The sequence below is a fragment of the Meles meles genome, chromosome 6 (genome assembly GCF_922984935.1).
Source record: "Meles meles chromosome 6, mMelMel3.1 paternal haplotype, whole genome shotgun sequence".
NCBI lineage: Eukaryota > Metazoa > Chordata > Mammalia > Carnivora > Mustelidae > Meles > Meles meles.
This window is the reverse complement of record NC_060071.1, coordinates 56,871,433-56,895,112: the sequence shown is the minus strand read 5'-3', so window position 1 is coordinate 56,895,112 and position 23,680 is coordinate 56,871,433. Positions and strand designations below refer to the sequence as shown.

At 38.2% G+C, this 23,680-nt stretch overlaps 1 protein-coding gene across 1 annotated transcript; it reads right to left on the bottom strand.

Moving 5' to 3' along the window:
* Positions 1-8,905: 8,905 nt before the first annotated feature.
* On the bottom strand, positions 8,906-9,844 carry LOC123944366 (olfactory receptor 4F3/4F16/4F29-like). The gene has a single exon (XM_046009434.1). The coding sequence runs from the start codon at positions 9,842-9,844 to the stop codon at positions 8,906-8,908; it is 939 nt and encodes a 312-aa protein (XP_045865390.1).
* Between the last annotated feature and the right edge of the window lie 13,836 nt (positions 9,845-23,680).

Genomic DNA, 23,680 nt, shown 5'->3' with positions numbered 1-23,680 from the left:
TTTAATTCACAAATCTCTTGGCTCTTAGGTCTCTCAGGATATTAGTTGTGCAAATAAGAATCAGTCTGACTAGTGCTTTTTTTTCCTTGGGGTTGGCTTCTTAAAATTCTAATGTCACAGTGCCCAATTATAACACAGGTCAGAATCATGGAAATGGTGAAATTAAGAGTTATGAAGACCATTTTAAGATTTTTATTTATTTATTTGACAGACAGAGATCATAAGTAGGCAGAGAGGGAGGCAGAGAGAGAGGAAGGGAAGCAGGCTTCCTGCTGAGCAGAGAGCCCGATGTGGGGCTTAATCCCATGACCCTAGGATCATGACCTGAGCTGAAGGCAGAGGCTTTAACCCACTGAGCCACCCAGGTGCACCATGAAGACCGTTTAAAGGGAGATTCATTCAGTCTTAGAAAACGACTCCATCAAAATTTGATTGAAACTTCAGAGACAGACAACTATCATATGATCTCCCTGATATGAGGAAGTGGAGATGCAACATGGGGGGGTTAAGGGGGTAGGAGAAGAATAAATGAAACAAGATGGGATTGGGAGGGAGACAAACCATAAGTGACTCTTTTTTTTAAGATTTTATTTATTTAGTTTTTTTTTTTAATTTCTTTCTGTCTGTAGATTGTCTCTATGTTTCTGTTCAATGATATTCTTAGGATTTTTTTCTCTTTTATAGGAACCCCCTTAGTATTTCCTGCAGCATCGGCTTGGTGGTTGCATAGTCTTTTAAGCATTGCCCGTCTTGGAAACTCTTTATCTCTCCATCCATTTTAAATGTCAGTCTTGCTGGATAAAGTATTCTTGGCTGCATGTTCTTCTCATTTACTACTCTGAATATATTTTGCCAGCCCTTTCTGGCTTGCCAGGTCTCTGTGGACAGGTCTGACGTTATTCTAATGGGCTTTCCTCTATATTTAAGGAGCCTCTTTGTCCTAGCTACTTTCAAGAGTGTCTGTCTAGAATTGTAATTCTTCATTCTAGCTATCAGGTGTCATGAGGCCTTTCGAGAATCTAAAATCTTGGGGGGAAACTGCTCTGCCTCTAGTACATGAACGTTGTTTCCATTCGTGAGATTGGGGAAATTTTCATAGACAACTTCTTCCACTATATCTTCTAGACTCCTTTCTTTTTCCTCCCCTTCAGGGATTCCAATAATTCTGACGTTGGAATGTTTCATGACATCATTTATTTCCCTGATTCTGTTTTTGTGGCTTCTGAGCTGTTTGTTCCAGGCTTCCTCCTGATCCTTTCTCTCTGTTTGTCCTCCAGATCACTAATTCTGTCTTCTGCCTCAGTTACCCTAGCTTTTAGAGAATTTAGATTAGATTGGAATTCACTGACAGCATTTTGAACATCATCCCTGGTGGCTTTCAGTTCTGCCCTAATCAATTCCATTTGGTCCTCCATGGCTTTCTCTAACCTAGCTATTTCCTGGATAATTGTTAGCCTGAATTCCTTTTCTGACATATTGTCTATGTCGATAGCCATTAGCTCTGTTGCAGAAGGTCCATACTCTGTATTTTTCTTCAGTTGGGCATTCCTCCTCCTAGTCATTTTGGTAAGAGATGACTGAATGGATGCAGCTGGATGTATCAACTGTGGTGCAGTCAAGGTGCACCCTGGAACGCTTCTGTGGAATCCAGATTCCCCACCCAAATGAGAGAAAAAAAGAAAAGAAAAAGAAATAGAGAAAAAAAAAAAAAGAAAGGAGAGAGAGACAGGAAAAAAAGGGAAGATAAAAGAGAAGACTCAGCCCAAGTAGACCCCAAGGTAAGATTTATGAAGTATACAAACAAAAACAGACAAACAAAAAGACTGATAAATGTATATGACAAGAGAAAAAAATATATATATAAGCAAAAAAAGGAAGAACCTCGTCAAAAGAACCCCATGTATAAGATTTATATACTATCAGGACAAAGACAGATCCACAGAAACACTGGCGGAAGGAAAAGATGGGAGAGTGGTTATAAATTCTCAGTGTGGGAGAGGAAGGTTATTTTGATTCTTCCTAGACGGATCTTGATGTCTTTGTTAAGGGACTCAACTTTCCTAAGATAAAGGGGGATTAAACATTGGTTTGCCTATAGGGGTAGCATTGATTGGGGAAAGGGGATTACCTTGACGTTTAACTCTATATGTATATTAGGAAATAAAAATTTAAAAAGAGTAAACTAGACTAAACTAAATTAAAAGTTTTTTAAAAATTTTAAAAATGGAAAAGCAAAAGAAAAACACAGGTGTATGTATCAAAAAGTTCAGGTTAGAAGGTTATTAAGGAATTTGATGCACTGGACATCCACTGTGATGGTAAATAGGTTAAAAAATTATCTATATGTATAAAAAAAAGAACCAGAATATTGGTAAAGAGTTAAAAATAAACGTTGTATTTATGAAGTAGTGGTGGTTGTTCTCTTGTCGTCTTCTTTTTTTTTTTTTTTCTTCCTTCCTGGTTGGTTTTCTGGGGGAGGGGCCTGCCACGTGGGTTTTCAGTCAATGATGTTCCCTGAGTTAGGTCGTCCCGCCCCCCTCAAGGAGGTGGGCTCTGAGGAAACCATTTTTTTTCAGGCTTTTGTTCTCTGGAGGTTTTTATGTTTGTTCATCTGTTTTCTCTTGCCTTGACAGCTTTTGATGATTTTTGGAGGTTTAGAGGAGAGCAAACTGCACCCAGACTTCCCTCTCAGAGAGAAGCCTCTGAAGGCTCTGCAGAGCTGCTGGCAGAGTCGGTTCTGAGTCACAGTCCCTGGGGATGCAGGAGCTCCTCCTTGTACCCAAAACCACTGCAGCGGCGGCTGTCTGGGCCGCTCCAGACCGCCAGAGAGGTTCCAAGCAGTGATCGCACACTGAAATTTTCCCGCTGGCCTGGGCTGGGAATGCCTGGTTTTTCTGGGTCCCAGACCTCCGGGTTGGTGCCTGTGAGCACCTCTCCCAGGGCGGGTGTGGGTTGCACGTGTTTTGGGAATGCCGTCTGGCCAGGCTCCCAGCCCCTCACCGGAGCCGGACCCCATGTGTTTTTGGACGCGCTGGCGGCTCAGGTGCGCTGGCTGCTCAGGGACCAAGACCTGGTTTCTCCGCCAAACTCTCTCTGGCTCAGCACCAGGGGAGGCTGTCCTGGGCCCAGGGACTTAAGCCCCTGTCCCTAACTGCCCCAATTCCCACAATTTCCCCCCGCAACCCTTTGCTCTTTTTTTTTTTTTTTTTTTTTTGAGTGCTTTCAACCAGACTCCAAGCTAATGCTGGTCCCCAGACACAGGGCACTCTCGTGTTGGGGTATTACTTTCTAATCGGTCGCCTCTGGTGGCTCCCTCCCCCTTTTGTTTATCTTCCGATATCAGTCCAATGTTCCCACTCCACTTTACCTGCCCACTGGTGTCTTCTGCTCTTGTAGAGATCTAGACGTGTATAATTCTGATCTCAGGCTGATTTCATGGGTGATCAGAGTTCTTTGGTAGGTAATAAGCTGACTTTAGGGTACAGGTTGAAACGGCGCCTCCTCCTACTTCCCCACCATCTTAACTCCCCATGTTCTTAACTTTTTGAAAATTATGCTTCCACCATTTGGGAGGCCCACCAAGATATCTAAGTTAGCTCACCTTCTGGGGCCACTAAACTGTGTTTCCTAAGCAATGTGCTTCATGAAATGTTTATACCTGGGTATGTCTCTTCTGAGTTCTCATAGAGAATTCAAACCAGCATGAAAACTTTACCTTCACTGAGAGTCTGATCTCTGCTTTATCTTTCTGCTTTGGTAGTTTTTGTTTATTGATTGGTTGGTTTCTGGCTCTTGCCAAGTTTTTTTCCAAAGCTGGTTTGCAATGACTAATATATTATTCCTCATTGGTGACAACAGAGATTGTAAATTTGGTTTCATGATTTGATAATTTGTCAATCTCTGTTGGATGGTGAGGATCCATCATGGATTGAATTGTGCCCCCTCCCCCACCAAAATTCATGTTGAAGTCTTAACCCCCAATAATTCAGAATGTGAACTTAGTTTGGAAATAAGGCCATTATAAATGTAATGAGTTAAGATTAGAGTGAGCTCTAATCCAATTTGACTGGTGTCCTTTTAAATAGGGGAAATTTGGACACCAGCAGACTTGACCAGAGGAAAAATAATGTGGGGAAAAAAACAGGGAGGGGACAGCCATCTACAAGTCATGGAGAAAGACTTGGAACTGATCCTTCCCTCACAGCTCTTAGAAGGAACTAACCCTGCCACTACCTTGATTTTGAACTTCTGGTTTCCAGAACTGTGAGGCAATAATTTCTGTTGTTTATGATACCTAGTTTGTGGGGCTTTGTTGCAGCAACATTAGCAAATTAATACAGGATCTCTCAGATGAGAGATGACGGAGAATTTGATTTGTAAGGTGTTTTTTAATCTATTTGGGTAAAAATATGTCTTTTTCCATGGAAACAGAAAGTTCTTTGAGCTCCTATGTCTGTGTATCTCTACTTTTGATATCTTGGTAAATCTGATTCTATTTTGACTGTAGGTAAGATGGTAAAACGGAATCTAGGAGCTTTATGATGGTTATATTTCTGTAATAAATAAAACTTTCACTCTCATTGTATGAATATGAAACGTTTTTCTAATAACACTTATGCAAAGCCTTTAAAACTAAAGAGATTCTGTAATAATTGGTTTATAGAGATTAACAAGTGCCAACATGAATCTAACATACCCCATATTCCAAAGAATTTTTAAAACCTGAATTTCTATTTTAAATAAGCTAGCTTTTTCTGGTCACCTGGGCAGCTCAGTTGGCTAAGCATCCAACTCTCAATTTCGGTTAGGTCATGGTCGCTGTCATCAGACCGAGCTCCACAGCGGGGTCCATGCTGAGTATGGAATCTGCTTTAGATCCTCTCTCCCTCTCCTCTGTCCCTCCCCTGCTTGTAAGCACTCTCTTCCTCTCACTTAATTAACTAATTAGTTAATGAATTAATTAGCTTCTTCAGAAACAAATTTTCGTAGAATATACTAACTTCAGAAACATTTTTATATGAGATCATAAGATTATATAATCTAAATAAATTCTAGGACAATACAGACAAATTTGATATTTTTTACAGAACAGCTATACATTTTCTCCCTGATCTTTGCAGTACAGAGCATAAAACAAGCATTTACCATAAGAGACTATGGATTCTGAAAAACAACCAGAGGGTTTTGAAGGGGCGGGGGGGTGAGAGGTTGAGGAACCAAGTGGTGGGTAATAGGGTGGGCACGTACTGCATGGAACAGTGGGTGTGGTGCAAAAACAATGAACACTGTTACGCTGAAAATAAACAAATAAAAAAATTTAATTTAAAAAATAAATAAGTAAAACGAGAAAAAAATGTAAAATTACATGTCCAGTCAATTTGTTACACTTCTGACAATTCTGTAGTGTGTCCACCTAAACATAATGTCTAATATCCTTAGCAATTTTAATACTTTGATTTAATGTAAAGTTATTAATGAATATTCTTTGGATAATTTTAAAATAAGGTTAAATATTGAACAATTGGTCACAGTGTGTGACTTGTCTTTATAGAATATCTGTACATTTTGACCAAGTTAGTGTGCTCATTTAAGAATAATATTTATTGCCCATAGGAAGGTATAAGTAGGATATGTGTGGTGTTGGGCATTATAATTAATGTGCTCATGAGCTTTGCTAGTTTACTAAAATGATTGTATATGACAGACAATTCTCAATTACCTTCAAACTCTCAATAAAATAGATATTAGCTATGTTGGTTAAAAGTCACAATTAATATGGCTGACTGAGAATATAACAGAAGTAACATTACCGAAAAGTATCACTGACTATGCAAGTAATAGAATCTGTTTTATCAAGGGGGAAAAATGTATATTTACCTTATGATAAAATGTTATTCCAGAATGTGAAAAGAAATAGTAAAAAATAAAACCAAATAGATACAGAAAGCTGTAGATGATTTTCAGGAAATAAATTTATTAGCTTTGGTTATATATAAAACTTTATTTTTAATTTATTTAAATACTAATTGGAAGGGATACACACCCTGTTGTCTATAGCAGCATTATCAGCAATAGCCAAATTATGGAGAGAGCCCAAATGTCCATCAACTGATGAATGGGTAAAGAAGATGTTATATATAGATGTAATATATATACACAGTGGAATGTTACTCAGCTATAAAAAAGAATGAAATCTTGCCATTTGTAACAACGTGGAGGGAGCTAAAGGGGATTATGCTGGGTGAAATAAGTTGGATAAAGACAAGTATCAAATGATTTCACTCAAATGTGGAATTTAAGGAACAAAACAAATGAAAATGAGGGATAAATCAAAGAGTAAAACCAAGAAACAAACTCTTAACTGTAGAGAACAAACTGATGGTTACCAGAACTGAGATTGGGGGGAGGAGGGTGGGTGAAATGAGTGATGGGGATTAAGGAGTGCATTTGCGATGAGCACTAGGTATTGCATGGAAATGTTAAATCACTATATACATCTGAAACTAATATTACACTGTAGGGGCACCTGGGTGGCTCAGTTTGTTAAGCATCCAATTCTTGGTTTCAGCACAGATCATATCTTGGTTGTAGGATCGAGCCTTGCATTGGGCCTTGTGCTCAGTGCAGTCTTTTTCAGATTCTTTCTCATTCTCATTCACTCTCTCTCTCTCTCTGAAATAAATAAATGAAGTTTTTTTCAAAATAATAATATTACACTGTATGTGAACTAACTGGAATTTTAAAAATCTTGGAAGGAAAATATATGTGTGTGTCTGTAACTTTAAATAATGAGTCCAAAAAAGAGCAATGATAGATGTGAAAATTTTGCACAGCTCAGCATGATGAGTTTATTTAAATAAATGTAGAAATGTTTTGCTATCAAATACTACATTAAAACCAGAGGATGCCTGGGTGGCACAGATGGTTAAGCGTCTGCCTTCAGCTCAAGTCATGAAACAGGTATCCGGAAATCCAGCTCTGCAGGGAATCTGATTCTCCCTCTGCCCCTTCCCCTGCTCATGTGTGTGCATTCTCTCTCTCTCCCCCTCCCTCATAAATAAAATAAATAAAAAACTTTTTTTAAAATCATGTTGTAGAAAAATATTTAATGGCTAAAAAAATTCATAATTATAATAATAAATAAAAATAAATAAACCAAGACTAGAATTTTTCTCTATTAGAACAACATAGCATTTGTCTTGGTGTATTCATTCTGTTCTCAACCAGAAGCAGTACATGTAATTCTGTATCTTCTCTCTAATTTTTAAGTAAGCAGATTTTCTGTAGTTCACAAAGTAGGTTGTAGACAAGCTTTTTAATAGAAGACAGGAGAAAAGGAAAGGAAAGAATAACAGAAAACTTCATCAAAATTAAATGTCATTATGTGAAACTTTGTTTCAGTGCTTTATGGGGATGGGACAGGATATATGCTGCAATGTATACTGTATTCCCTACTATGGGTCACTATCAAAAAGTGTGAAAGACACTGCTCTAAGTGACTCTACCCTAGCCACTTAGATATTCTCCTCTCATTCACACTCCATGGCTGAGCTTCTGTGCAAAACAAATTGCTCAAGACATGAAACCTGTGGAAGAGGCAATTTATCACAGTTATAGTAGGGCCATTTAAAAGAGAGTACTGTGGGCAATTGGGTGACTCAGTCTTTAAGCATCTGCCTTCGGCTCAGGTCTTGTTCCCAGGGTCCTGGGATCGAGCCAGGCTACCTGCTTGGAGCGAAGCCTGCCTCTCCATCTCCCACCCCCTTGCTTGTGTTCCTTCTCTTGCTGTCTCTCTCTCTGTCAATAAATAAAATCTTTTAAAAAATAAATAAAAAATAAAATAGTAATATATGGTGACAGATGTTAACTACATTTTTGTGGTTATTATTTTGCAGTATATACAAATACTGAATAATTATTTTGTATGCCCAAAACTAACAATATTATATTTTATTTATAACTCAATAACAGAAAGAAGAAAAAATAATAAATTAATAGGACAGCAGTAAGGGAAATTAGAAGGGGACAGAGCACCAAGTGAAGGGAAGTGGGAAAAGGGAAGGCACCCCCATTACTCTCTTTTAAATGGCTCTATTATAACTGTAATAAATTGCCTCTTCCACAGGTTTCATGTCTTATACAACTTGACATGACAAAGGAGCAATGATGGAACAGGGAGAAGGAGAAGGAAGAAAGCCTGAAAAATGAGAGGGAAGGAGGTTAGGGAACATCTTAGCCAAGAGGCCCTAAGTGACTGAGGAAAAGTGAAGAAGTAGAAGACAAAAGGGAAAGAGAATATCCTGGGTTTGAATAGTATAATACTAACAAAGGAGAAAGAGCCTTTTCTCAGTTCCTTTTGTTCTAAGAATACATGGCTACTACCCAGATGTTCACCCACTGGGCTCTAGTATGTGTGTTCTCAGATTCTGTGTGTGTGCTTTCAAAGATACTGCCATCCTTGCACAGCCCTGGCAAGAGACCCACAGAAGGGGTAGAACATGGGCAAGCTGCAGCATACAATAAGAAGACTTAGTTCATTTCTGTCAGCAAATCCCCCCATTGAGTAGGGATTCCTTTAAGAAGAGAGAGAGACAGCTCTCCCTATTCTGAAGTCCTTAAAGAAGTCTACCCTCTTTTGCATTTCTAACAATTATTTCACACAAATATTATTCCTTTGGAATTAAGTCTCCAAATTATTATAATCAGATTTAAAATACTTCATATGTAACTCTTTCTGTATTTTCAAAAGTGAATGTCTTTCCCTCCTAAATGAAACATAAAAATAGATTCAATATCAGCATGTATAGTCAAATCAAGGTAGAACAAACAAGAGCTTTTCTCTGAGTTTGACCACCAGTAATGAACATCAGGAATCAACAAGGGCTATTGACAATACTGGCATCACTTAAGAGATCTTCCTGTAATTCACTAGCTGTCTGCATACTCTCCTCATTGCCACCTTCATTTCTTGATTCCTGAATGTATAGATGACTGGATTCAAGAAGGGAGTGAGAACAGCATCAAAGATGGCCAGAAACTTATCCAGGTGTGTGGTGGGAGATGGCCACATATAGACAAATATCAAAGGACCAAAGAACAAGAACACCACAGTGATGTGAGCTGAGAGTGTGGACAGAGCCTTGGATGAACCAGCTGAAGAGTGTTTCTGAACACTGAGAATGATGATGATATAGGAAATGATCAGTAAGAAGAAGGAGCCAACAGAGATGAATCCACTATTGGCTGTGACCATAAACTCTAGTTGGTAGGTATCTGTGCAGGCAAGTTTGATGAACCGAGGCAGGTCACAGTAAAAACTGTCCAATATGTTAGGACCACAGAAGGGCAAGTTTACCACAAAAGCCAACTGCACCACAGAGTGGATGAGGCCAGTCATCCAGGCAGCCACTAAAAAGAAGATGCACATTCCTGGGCTCATGATGGTCAGGTAGTGGAGAGGCTTACATATGGCAACATATCTGTCAAAGGCCATGGCAATGAGCAGCACCATCTCCACACCACCAATGACGTGGATAAAGAAGATTTGAGCGATGCAACCACCAAAGGAGATGACTTTATGCTTTCTGAAAAGATCATAAATCATCTTGGGAGAAGTGACTGAAGAAACTCCCAGGTCAATGAAGGAGAGGTTGGCCAACAGAAAGTACATGGGCGAGTGCAAGTGAGGGTCGCAAGTCACAGTGAGCATGATGAGGGAGTTTCCCATCATGCTTGCCACATAAAACGTGGAGGAGAACACAAAGAGGAGAAGTTGGATCTCCCAGGAGTTGGTGAGTCCCAGGAACACAAACTCTGACACCACGGAGTGATTCATTCTATCCATTGGCTTTGTTGGCACGGCTCCCTGAAGAAGGACAATAGGAGAAAATGTCAATTATACTAATTATGTTAATAGATTGGGAGAGAAGTCAAAAATATGAAAGCCTGTTTCTACTACAGCATTAGGACCGACCTGATATGCTCATGGCCTCTCAACTGCGATTACCCAGAAGAACTAGAGCTGTCATGTGGAGCTGCTCTCTACCACCAGGTTGTCTCTGCATTTGATACCCTGTGCCTCCTCTCAGGGTTGATGCCATGATTACTCATGAGATATAACATAGTGAACATGAGCCAAAACTTTTGATTTTGGGATCAAAACTAATACAATCTGGCCCAATTCACATAGAACTAATCACTATTGCAATCCCTTCAAAGTCCATAAGGCTTTATCTGGAAGACAGATCCTTCTTCTCTTCCATCCCAGCCCCCCACTCAGGGAATATATTCATCTTTAATATTACTTAAATGTTTACAACATGTACAAAGTCTTGTTTTATTATTAGTAGCATAGCTACCAAGTTTTCTCTTTAATTCTCTGCTTCCTCCCAGGGTAGATACTATGATGCTTTTCATGAGATACAAGATTAGTCAACTTGGGTAATAAGAATTCAGCACCAAATTCTTTTTCTTTTTAAGATTTTATTTATACATTTGAGGGAGAGAAAGAATGAAAAGCACACAAGAGGGGAGAGGGGCAGGCAGAGGGAGAAGTAGACTCCCTGCTGAGCAGGGAGCCCATGCCGGACTCCATCCTGGGACTCCAGGATCTTGACCTGAGTCAAAGGTAGTTGCTTAACTAAATGAGCTACCCAGGCACCCTCAGCACCAAATTCTTTTGATTTTTGGTTTAAGACTCATAGAGCCTGATTCCAGTCACACAAAACTCTTCACCACTTCTACACTATTTCATTCACTTCCAAAAGTACAAGCCTTACACTGACAAACAGACTCTTCCTCCTAACTCCCCACCTCTAGAACATATTTATCTTCAAGGCTTATTAAATTTTAACTATATCTGTGAGATCTTGCTTTTTGTCATTAGCATTTAATTTACTATGTCTTGTGTTTTAGTATTCTAAGCATAGTTCTAACTCACCAAAAGACTATAAGCTCCTTGAAGGCAGAGATTATGACTTATTTGCACTTAGATTCCCTGAAATAATGAAGAAGTGGCCCACACAGAAGTGCAGGTCCATAAACTGTTAGGAGTTTTCATCATGCTAGGCACAGAAATTGAGAGTGCTAAGAAACTTAGCAATTTCATATCAAATTCACATTTCACAGCAAAACCCAGATGTATAATTTTGTATTTACTAGACTATCACTCCATGAAGGATGGGGGTGGGGAGAGGAACTTATGTCTTTGCCATTTGAGAAGAACTGCCCAAGAATACTGAACACATAATCTGAAAAGGCTAAACCATAGGCATCATGGTGCAATGAGAAGTATTTTCTTCAAACCTCTTTGTAAGGACTTATCACATTACCTTGTGATTTTAATTTAGAGAAGCAACATAACATAGTGGAAAGAACATTGATTTTGGATTCACAAAACTAAGAGTTATGCTCTGGTTCAGACATTGCATTGATATTGAGCAAGTTGATTAAATCCTTGAACCTCAGTTTATCTAAGAAATTGAGTTAATATTAATTTCTCCGAGTAAGTTGTAAAGATAAATTTGCCATCATGTATTCAATGTGTAAATATTTAGCAAATGTTGATTTTACTTCCCTTTATTTTGCTTGTCCTTAATAGTATTCAACACATGAGATAAATGAATGAATGTAAAAATAAAATGGCACTGGCCAGCACTAGCATCAAAATTTCATATCTAAAGATATTTCTTTATTATTATTATGTTCAATTAGCCAACATATAATACATCATTAGTTTTTGATGTAGTGTTCAATGATTCATTAGTTGCATGTAACACCCAGTGCTCATCACAATACATGCCCTCCTTAATACTCATCACCCAGTTACCCCATCCTCCCATGCCCCTCCCTTCTGTAACCCTCAGTTTGTTTCCCAGAGTATTCCAATAATACATCATGATTATCTCCTTTCACATAACAGACATAATAGTCATAATCTTTTAGAGATCAAGATAAATACCATCCTGTGTAGATTAAATATATTTGCTCTCAAAAATCACTGTATTTCTTGGGGCGCCTGGGTGGCTCAGTGGGTTAAAGCCTCTGCCTTTGGCTCAGGGTCCTGGGATCGAGCCCCTCATTGGGCTCTCTGCTCCGCAGGGACCCTGCTTCCTCCTCTCTCTCTGCCCACCTCTCTGCCTACTTGTGATCTCTGTCTGTCAAATGAATAAAAAAATCTTTAAAAAAAAATCACTGTATTTCTTTATAGTACTTTCCACAAATGTAACTCATTGATTTTTGTTTGTTTGTTCTCCTTCCTGATGTTACTGCAACCCCCACAGAGTAAAGAACTTCATCTGTCTTGTTGTCCCGTGTATCCCAAAACCACACCAGCTACAGAATAGGAATTTGTAAATATTTCAGGAAATAAATATTTGCTGAAAGAAGAAGATATATTTGGATGATTTAAAAAATTTGTCCAATTATATAAGGAATATGGGTAAAGAGACTGCATAGTTCCTAAGCAACAGAGAAGATAAAAAACAACGGATTCTGAAAGAGAAAAAGATTCAGGAAAAAAGAAGAACTAAACAAAATTAAAATGGAAATTTTAAAAGGATGAAGAAATTAGGAAAATAAATGTATAATAATGAAGAAAAGAAAGCTAAAGCTTACTTAAGTAAAAGGTAGTTTATGAGGTCATGATTTCCATTACTTTCTGGACCCACTTTTCACAAATTCTGTAATCACAAATGTAGCATTTTATCTCCAAGTGTCTTTTAGGTGCTAAGGCTCTTGGGAAAGTGTCTCAATAAGCCTTTATCAGCTACACTTATAGAGCCATGCCATGGACTCATTTGCATATTGACTCTCTGGTCTCCATCAACTACATAAGACCTGAGAATTTTAGGAAAAGTGATTTTAAAGCAGAACAAGGTCTGAACATGACACAAGATACACTAAAAGGATAAAAATACATCCTGAAATTTGGGTCATATCCAAATCTCAGTCCAAAACAAAAGTCAGAGATAGAGACACAAAAATGTGTTTATTCACCTAAAAGTTATCAAATACAGGGAAAAATTCCTGAACGATGGTTATTTTGAACTTACCTTCTCTTATATATTTACTATGCTTTGAAATAACTTTTCTTAAACATATTTACTTTACCCATAATTTTGTAACTAATTAAATATCCATGATGCAAAAGACAAGTTCTCTTTGTCTTCTGTTGTGATTAATCCTTTATCTTGATCTGAATGGAACTCATGAATCCTCCAAACAGATCCCCAGACTTTAATCCTGTATAGATGAAGGACATATTGGGAACTGAAGTTCTAAATAATAGTTATCAAGGTGAAAAGGATCTAAAGCCAGTTGTTGGGTTTGAAAAAGGTACTAATCTAAATCACCATCAATATAAATGTTCTCAGTATAAAAATATTGTGAGTTTAACATCTCCCTCAGCTCACACCTTCTGCATTTTTATCTTTCAAATTGTCACAAAACCTTCTTTATACTCAAATAAAATCTGCCTTCTCTAGTTTTACTTTTTATCACTCTGGGCAAAATATATCTTGAAAAGGACTTTTCAAATAACCATTTCTGTACACAAATGCAACAAATTAAGTCAACCCTGAGTTTTCTGTTTGCAAGAGTCAACAAACTCATTATTTTTTATTTTTCCCATTAGAATATTTTTCTTTCTTCCGTGCAAAACAAAAAATCTCATTTGTCAGCCTTCTTTAAACCTTTCTTCTTTCTATTCATAACTTAAAGATAAAATTCATATAAAACACTCTAATTCCAAACCATTAAGGGACCAGAAAGATTAGTTTAATCTCTTAGTAGCTTTATGAGGCTTTTTTAATCTTTCATATCGCATTTTAAAATGCTGTTACATTATAAATTATTTATTCAGCTTTGGGATTTGGGGTCTCCATGTCTTCTGTTTTTATTGAAATGTCTATGAAATTCTTTTCTATCTTATGAACTTGACAAGTTCCTGATAAATTTGCTTCCCTTTTCACAGAAGATGATCAATTTACACCCATCTCTTTTGAAAAGCTAATGGTGGTGAAATATAATTATCCTTGTTACCCTCCTGTGTCATCAGTCTTTCTCATCAGTTGATCAAGTGGCAGAGGGTGAGAATCATTTATATAATCAGCACAGACTGATTAATTGCAACCTATGCTGAATACAAAATATTACAAAACCATTTGACTGTTTCTAATGTCTTGCACATTTCCCAAAGTACAATGTGATTCCAGCTAAAAGTCAAGGTCAGTTAACCTTTTCCAAAATATCAACAAGCTTTTTCACAATTATTCTTCCATACTATTGAATTCCTTACCCAAACACTATCATCTTTTCTTTAGGATAACACTCATGCACTTGAGGATATGACTCAAGGTCACAACAATTACAACAACAAAATCATGTTTAAAATTAAAGCCACTTTTTCCATTGCTGAATTTATTTCCATTCTTCTATTTTACCAGTATAAAGGGAAGATCATCTTCAGGAAGTTTAAAATTTTCCTATGTTTCTAATAAAGTGCCATATTAAAATCCTGCCATTAGAAGAAATGAAGCTTCTTACAGCTCAAGAATACAATAACCAAGTGATACTGCAAAAATATGATAGTTTAGAAGGAACTCTTGGATCAGGGGACTTTACTCCCTAGAGAACTATTTGGTTTGACCAGGGAAACCAGTGATCTAAAACTCATAATAAGACACTAGAGAGGAAGAAGGAAATAAAGTAGAATATTTTTGTTTAATATCTTTTTGCTATTTTGTTGGGAATAAATATTGGTAATTGCCCATTAGAATTAATCTCCAAAAATAGGTAAATATTAACTAAAAAAAATAATCGTGATCATCTTGATCATCTCCAAAAAAGCCACTGTGCTTAATTTTTTAGTATAATTTAAATGGTAGAAGAAGGTACATTCAACTTCATTTTTATGCAATTGTTATTTTGAATCATTACAGATGTATACAAAGATTTAACTATGCAGTAATTAACTCCAGTGAATGGAGCTTAAAAGTGAACAAAACAGCTGTACCTTCCACCACTAATAAGGGAACACAATGTCTGGAAAATTTCTCCTGTTTCTAGAGGAAACATATTCTATAACAGGAATAGCACCCAACTCACGTACTGATTCTGGTTGGTACTATTTGATACGACCAATAGATCCAATGTTCATATGCCAACACCTTCTTTTCTTTAAAAACGTGGATCCAGGGGCGCCTGGGTGGCTCAGTCATTAAACGTCTGACTTCGGTTCAGGTCATGATACCAGGGTCATGGCATGGAGGCCCACATCGAGCTCCCTGCTGGCAGAAAACCTACTTCTCCCTCTCCCACTCCCCCTCCTTGTGTTCTCTATATCGCTGTGTCCCTCTCTATCAAATAAATAAATTAAATCTTTAAACGATAAAAATAAAAATAAAAACATGGATCCATGGTATGATGTGATATATTGTGTTGTCATGTGTTTGTATTGAACTGTAATCCTTGGGGGAAATGGTTGGTCCAAAACTATAAAAAAAAAAAAAGAGTTGTATTACGATTATCCAATTGATGCTTCCTATAAACATCACATCCTTTCTTTTTTCACTACCAAATTTCCTAATACTACAAGGATGCCAAGTAGGATAGTCCAAGTACAAGGATTATTTGCAGAAAGAAACCCTTTTCCAGATCTGCATCCTGCTCAAGCTGAGAGCCTTTCACATATTTTAGTACATGAGCTGGGTGCTATTCCTATTACAGAATATGTTTCCTCTAGAAAAAGGAGAAATTTTCCAGACATTGTGCTCCCTTATTAATGGTGGAAAGTACAGGGTTTAGTAATTTTCCTTCACTTTAAGAGGATGTCCTGCCATTCCCCAGACCACTAAACTCCAACAGTTTTCTTTCAGACTTGATTCAGGATAAATGACAAACAAAATTATATTTATTTAAAGTTTACAATGCGATGACCTCACATATACATATACTATATAACGATTGCCAAGATCAAAAAATTAACGCATCCATAACCTCATATAGTAAACTCTTGAAACTGTGTGTCTGTCTCTGTGTATGTCTGTCTGTGATAAAAATGGTTTAGATTTACTCTTAGCAACTTTCAAGTGCACAATACCATATTATTAACTATAGTCACCACACTATACATTAGATCTTTTGAACTTATCTTCTTACAATTGAAAATTTGTACACTTTGACCTATATCTCCCCATTTCTGCCTCCCCTAAAGCACTGAAAACCACCATTCTATTATCTGTATCTATAAAATCAGCTTCTTTTTTTAAAATTACTCCACATATAAGTGACTCTATACACTATTTGTCTTTCTCGGCTTGATTTATGACAGTTAGCATAATGGCCTCCAGGCTTATGTTATCACAAATGCCCAGATTTGCCTTTCATGGATGAATATTCCAGGTTGTATATGTACCACATTTTCTTTATTCATTCATCCACTGAAAGAAATTTTACATTGTTTTCATGTCTTGGCTACTGTGAGTAATGCTACAGTGAAGATCAGTGTAGATACCTCTTCAAGATCCTGATTTCAGGACACCTGGGTGGCTCAGTGGGTTAAAGCCTCTGCCTTCAGCTCAGGTCATGATCCCAGGGTCCTGGGAACTAGGATCCAGCCCCGCACTGGGCTCTGCTCAGCGGGGAGTCTGTTTCCCTTCCTCTCTCTCTGCCTGCCTCTCTTCCTACTTGCGATCTCTGTCTGTCGAGTAAATAAATAAAATCTTTAAAAAGAAAAAGATCCTGATTTCATTTCCTTTCAGTATATATCCAGAAGTAGAATTGCTAGATCATATTATAGTTCTGTATTCAATTTTTTGCGAAACCACCATGTTGTTCTTTGTAAACTTTCATAATGTTTACTGTAAATTAGCAGCTGTACCAGTTTGCATTTCAACCAAGAGTACAAGAGGGTCCCCTTTCCTCCACATCCTTGTTACCATTTATTTCTTGTCTTTTTTTGCGTAACCATCCTTATAGGTGTGAGGGGAATCTCAATGTGGTTTTGATTCGCATTTCCCTGTTGATTAGTGATGGTGAGCAATTTTTCTTGGATGTGTTGTCCATATGTAAGTCTTAGTTGGGAAAATGTCTATTCAGGTCTTTTACCCTTTTTTAATTGGATTCATTGCTTTTAGCTATGAGTTCTATGACTTTGTTATTATTTTGCATAATAACCCCTTATCAGATATATAATTTGCAAGTATTTTTCCCATTGTATAAGTTGCATTTTCGACTTATTCTTTTTCTTTTGTATGAATCTCTTCATATTGATACCTTCCCAATTACTGATTTTAGCTTTTGTTGCCTGTGTATTTGGTGTCTTATCCAAAAATTCATTCCCAAGACCCAAGTCAAGGACCTTGCTTGTGTTTTCTCCTACAGTCTTTGATCCATATCTCTGAATTCCTAAAATTTTAATGACATGAAAATTTCCTTATACTTTATGCAATTTGTTCACTCCTTGACAACTCATATGTACAACCTAAGCATGAATATCCTTGCTATTTCTTCCTTATCTGGTTTGACAGCATAGCATCATTAATATAGTAGACAGTCTTAAATATATATAAACCATCCAGATGATCCATTTCTCTTCAGACTATGACAAAGGGTAGAACAATAAATAGATACTGATGACCTTTCCATATGAATTGTTTCTAACTCTACTTTCTGAAAGAGATGGAAAAGAAAATTTATCAGATCAATGATCATATATCACATACCCAAGGCTGTATTAATCTGCTCTACAGTGCCTGGGTGGCTAGGTCACTTAAATGTCTGCCTTCTGCTCAGATCATGATCCCAGGGTCTTGGGATGGAGTAAATTATCGGGCTCCCTTCTCAGTGGGGGTCTACATCTCCCTCTGCCTCTGCCACTCCCCCTGCTTGTGCTCTCTCCCTCTTTCAAATAAATAAATAAAATCTTTAAAAAATAAAAATTCTTGTGACGACATGGATGGAACTAGAGGGGATCATGCTTAGTGAAATAAGTCAATCGGAGAAAGACAACTATCATATGATCTCCCTGATATGAGGACATGGAGATGCAACATATCATTCTGTCTGTCCATTTATATTAGGGACTAAGGTCATGGCTATGGCTACTTTATTTCATCATTTCCAAATGGTTTAGTCTTTCTATTTTTTAAAAAGATTTATTTATTTATTTTAGAGAGTTAGAGAGGAGAGGGAGAGAGAGTCTCAAGAAGACTATGCTGAGTACAGAGGCATACCCAGGGCTTGATCCCAGCACCCTGAGATCACAACGCAAGCTGAAGCGGAGAGTCAGTCACTCAACTGATGGTACCACCCTCACACCCCTATCTTTCTATTTTAAAACTACTTTATTGAGGTATGATTAAAGCACAAAAAACTGAACATTCTTAAAACACACAACTTGATAAACTTGGAGTTAAGTATATACTCATGAAAACATCACCATAATCGATGCTATAAACATAAACATCACTTATTTATTTATTTATTATTTTGTGATAAAAAATATAACATAAGATCTATCCTTTTAGCAAATTTTAATATATGCAATACAGTATTGTTAACTATAGGCTTTATGCTGTACATTAGAGCTCTATGACTTATCATTTTGTTCAACAGAAGCTCTGTACCCTTTGAACTAAAACCTTCCCATTTCTCCTTCCCACAGTCCCAGAAACCACCCTCCTGCTCCCTGCTTCTGTAAATTTGACTATTTTTTTTATCATATAAGAATAATTATGCAGTATTTATCTTTTAAAATTTTTTTTAGGGGTTCCTGGGTGGCTCAGGGGTTAAAGCCTCTGCATTCGGCTCAGATCATGATCCTGGGGTCCTGGGATTGAGCCCCACATCGGGCTCTCTGCTCGGTGGGGCACCTGCTTCCCCCTCTCTCTCTGCCTGACTCTCTGCCTACTTGTGATCCCTGTCCGTCACATAAAAAATAAAAAATCTATTGGAAGAAAAAGTTTTTAAAGATTTTATTTATTTATTTTATTTATTTATTTGAGACAGAGAGAGATAATGTGCAAGAGTAGGGGCAGAGGGAGGGTGAAAAGGGAAAAGAAAAAGCAGACTCCCACTGGACAGGGAGGCTGATGCAGGACTTGATCTTAGGACCTTCGGATCATGACATGAGTCAAAGGCAGCTTCCCAACTGACTTAGCTCCCTAGGTGACTCCCAGATTTTCTTTATCCATTCATCTGTTGATGCATATTTAGGCTGTTTTCATATCTTATCTGTTGTGAGTAATGCTGCAATAAACATGGAAGTGCATATATCTCTTTGAGATTCTGGCTTAAGTACTTTTAAATATATACCATGAAGTGAGATTGCTGGATCATATGGTAATTCTATTTCATTTCCATACATTAACAGTGAGTTATCTAAAATGTAAATTAAGAAAATAGTTACAGGGGGTCAAGATGGTGGGGAAGTAGGAGGAGGCACCGTTTCAACCTGTATCTATACAATGGAATATTACTCAACCATCAAGAAGAATAAAATTTCGATGGATGGGTAAGATGGCGGGGAAGTAGGAGGAGGCACCATTTCAACCTGTACCCTAAAGTGAGCTGATTACCTACCAAAGAACTCCGACCACCATGAAATCAGCCTGAGATCAGAATTATACACGTCTGGATCTCTACAGGAGCAGAAGATGCCAGTGCAGGTAAAGCAGACTGGGAGCATCAGACTGATATCGGAAGATAAACAAAAGGGGGAGGGAGCCACCAGAGGCGACCGATTGGAAAGTAATACCCCAACACGAGAGTGCTCTGCGTCTGGGGACCAGCATTAACTTGGAGTCTGGTTGAAAGCACTCAAAAAACAAAGAGCAAAGGATCACGGGGGGTAATAGTGGGAACCTGGGCAGTTAGGGTCAGGGACCTAAGTCCCCGGACCCAGGACAGCCTCCCCTGGCGCTGAGCCAGAGAGAGTGCGGCACAGAAATCAGGTCTCTGTCCCTGAGCCGCCAGTGCGCCTGAACGCCAGAGCACTTGAGAACAAGTGGGGTCTGGCTCTAGTGAGGGGCTGGGAGCCTGGCCAGATGGCAATCCTGAAATGCGCGCGTCCCACACCCTCCCTTGGGATAGGTGCTCATAGGCGCTAGCCTGGAGCTCTGGCAGCCAGAAAAACCAGACATTCCCAGCCCGGGACAGCGGGAAAATCTCAGTGTGCGATCTCTGCTCAGAACCTCACTGGCGGTCTGGAGCTGCCCAGACAGCCACCGCTGCCCTGGTTTTGGGTACAACGAGAAGCTCCTGCATCCCCAGGGACAGTGACTCAGAATCGACTCTGCCAGCAGCTCTTGCAAAACATTCTAGGCTTCTCTCTGAGAGGGAGGTCGGGGTGCAGTTTGCTCTCCTCTAAACCTCCAAAAACCATCAAAAGCTGTCAAGGCAAGAGAAAGCAGATGAAAGAACATAAAAACCCCCAGAGAACAAAAAGCCTGAAAAAACAGTTTCCTCAGAGCCCACCCCCTTGAGGGGAGCAGGAGGACCTAACTCAGGGAACATCATTGTCTGAAAACTCACGTGGCAGGTCCCTCCCCCAGAAAACCAACCAGGAAGGAAGAAAAAAAAAAAAAACTACAAGAGAACAACCACCACTGCTTCATAAATACAACTTCTATTTTTAACTCTTTACCAATATTCTGGTTCTTTTTTTTTTTTATACATACAGATAATTTTTTAACCTATTTACCACCAAACTGAGATGTCCAGTACATCAAATTCTTTAATAACCTTCTAACCTGAACTTTTTGATACATACACCCGTGTTTTTCTTTTGCTTTTCTATTTTTTTAATTCTTTTTTAATTTTAACTTAGTTTAGTCTAGTTTATTCTTTTTTAATTTTTATTTTCTACTATACATATAGAGTTAAACTTCAAGGTAATCCCCTTTCAATGCTACCCCTATAGGCAAACCAGTTTCTAATCCCCCTGTAACTTAGGAAAGTTGAGTCCCTTAACAAAAACATCAAGATACCTTCAGGAAGAATCAAAATAACCTTCCTCACCCACACTGAGAATTTATAACCACTCTCCCAATTTTTCCTTCTGTCAGTGTTTCTGTGAATTTGTGTTTGTCCTGATAATATATAAATCTTATACTTGGGGTTCTTTCTGATGAGGTTCTTCCTTTTTTCCCCCATATATATATATATATATTTTTTTTTCTCTTGTCGTATACTTTTATCAGTCTTTTTGTTTGTCTGTTTTTGTTTGTATACTTCACAAATCTTACCTTGTGGCCCATTTGGGCTGAGCCTTCTCTTTTATCTTCCCTTTTTTTTCCCTATCTCTCTCTCTCTTCTTTTCTTTTCCCTTTTTTTTTCTTTCTTCTTCTCTATTTCTTTTTCTTTTCTTTTTTCTCTCATTCGGGTGGGGAATCCTGATTGCACAGAAGTGTTCCAGGGTGCACCTTGACTGCACCACAATCGGTAAGTCCAGCTGCATCTGTTCAGTCATCTCTTTCCAAAATAACTAGGAGGAGGAATACCCAACAGAAGAAAAATACAGAGGATGGGCCTTCTGCAACAGAGCTAATGGCTATCGACATAGACAATATGTCAGAAAAGGAATTCAGACTAACAATTATCCAGGCAATAGCTAGGTTGGAGAAAGCCATGGATGACCAAACAGAATTGATTAGGGCAGAACTGAAAGCCACCAGGGATGATGTTCACAATGGTAGGGCAGAACTGAAAGCCACCAGGGATGATGTTCAAAATGCTCTCAATGAGTTCCAATCTAATCTAAATTCTCTAAACCTAGGGTAACTGAGACAGAAGATAGAATTAGTGATGTGGAGGACAAACAGATAGAGAGAAAGGATCAGGAGGAAGTCTGGAACAAACAGCTCAGAAGCCATGAAAACAGAATCAGGGAAATAAACGATGCCATGAAACATTCCAACGTCAGAATTATTGGAATCCCTGAAGGGGAGGAAAAAGAAAGAAGTCTAGAAGACATAGTGGAAGAAGTTTTCAATGAAAATTTTCCCAATTTCACGAATGGAAACAACGTTCATGTACTAGAGGCAGAGAGATTTCCTCCCAAGATTTTAGATTCTCGAAAGTCCTCATGACACCTTATAGTTAGAATGAGGATTTATGTTTCACAACAGACCCTCTTAAAAGCAGCTAGGACAAAGAAGCTCCTTACATACAGAGGAAAGCCCATCAGAATAACGTCAGACCTTTCCACAGAGACCTGGCAAGCCAGGAAGGGCTGGCAAAATATATTCAGAGTACTAAATGAGAAGAACATGCAGCCAAGAATACTCTATCCAGCAAGACTGACATTTAAAATGGATGGAGAGATAAAGAGTTTCCAAGACTGGCAAGGCTTAAAAGACTATGCAACCACCAAGCCGACACTGCAGGAAATATTAAGGGGGGTCCTATAAAAGAGAAAAAATCCTAAGAATATCATTGAACAGAAATATAGAAACAATCTACAGACAGAAAGACTTCAAAGGCAACACGATGTCAATAAAAACCTATCTCTCAATAATCACTCTCAATGTGAATGGCCTAAATGCGCCCATAAAATGACACAGGGTTGCAGATTGGATAAAACAACAGGACCCATCCATATGTTGTCTACAAGAGACCCATTTTGAACCCAAGGATACACCCATACTGAAAGTGAAGGGATGGAGAAGCATCTTTCATGCCAATGGGCCTCAAAAGAAGGCCGGGGTAGCGATTCTCATATCAGATAAATTAGATTTTAAACTAAAGACTGTAGTCAGAGATACAGTCTCTGTACATAATTCTTAAAGGGACTATCCGCCAAGATGATCTAACAATTGTGAATATCTATGCTCCCAATATGGGAGCACCCAATTACATAAGAAAACTATTAATCAAGATAAAGAGTCATATTGATATGAATACAATAATAGTAGGAGATCTTAATACGCCTCTCTCAGAAATAGACAGATCATCAAAGCAGAAAATTAATAAAGAAATAAGAGCATTGAATGAAACATTGGACCAGGTGGACCTCATAGACATATACAGAACATTCCACCCTAAAACAACAGAATACTCATTCTTTTCAAGTGCACGTGGAACCTTCTCCAGAATAGACCACATACTGGGTCACAAAGCAGGACTCAACCGATACCAAAAGACTGACATTATTCCCTGCATATTCTCAGATCACAATGCTTTGAAACTGGAACTCAATCACAAGGAAAAGTTCAGAAGGAACTCAAACACCTGGAAGCTAAAGACCACCTTGCTTAAGAATGCTTGGATCAACCAGGAGATCAAAGATGAACTTAAACAATTCATGGAAACCAATGAGAATGAAGACACTTCAGTCCAAAACCTATGGGATACAGCAAAGGTGGTTCTAAGGGGGAAACACATAGCCATCCAAGCCTCCCTCAAAAAAAATTGAAAAATCCAGAATACACCAGCTGTCTCTACACCTTAAAGAACTGGAGAATCAACAACAAATCAAACCAACTCCAAACGCAAGAAGGGAAATAATCTAAATTAGAGCAGAGATCAATGAGGTAGAAACGAGAGATACAGCAGAAGGTATCAATGAAACTAGAAGCTGGTTTTTTTAAAGAATCAATAAGATCGATAAACCATTGGCCACACTAATCCAAAAGAAAAGAGAGAAAGCCCAAATTAATAAAATTATGAATGAAAAGGGAGA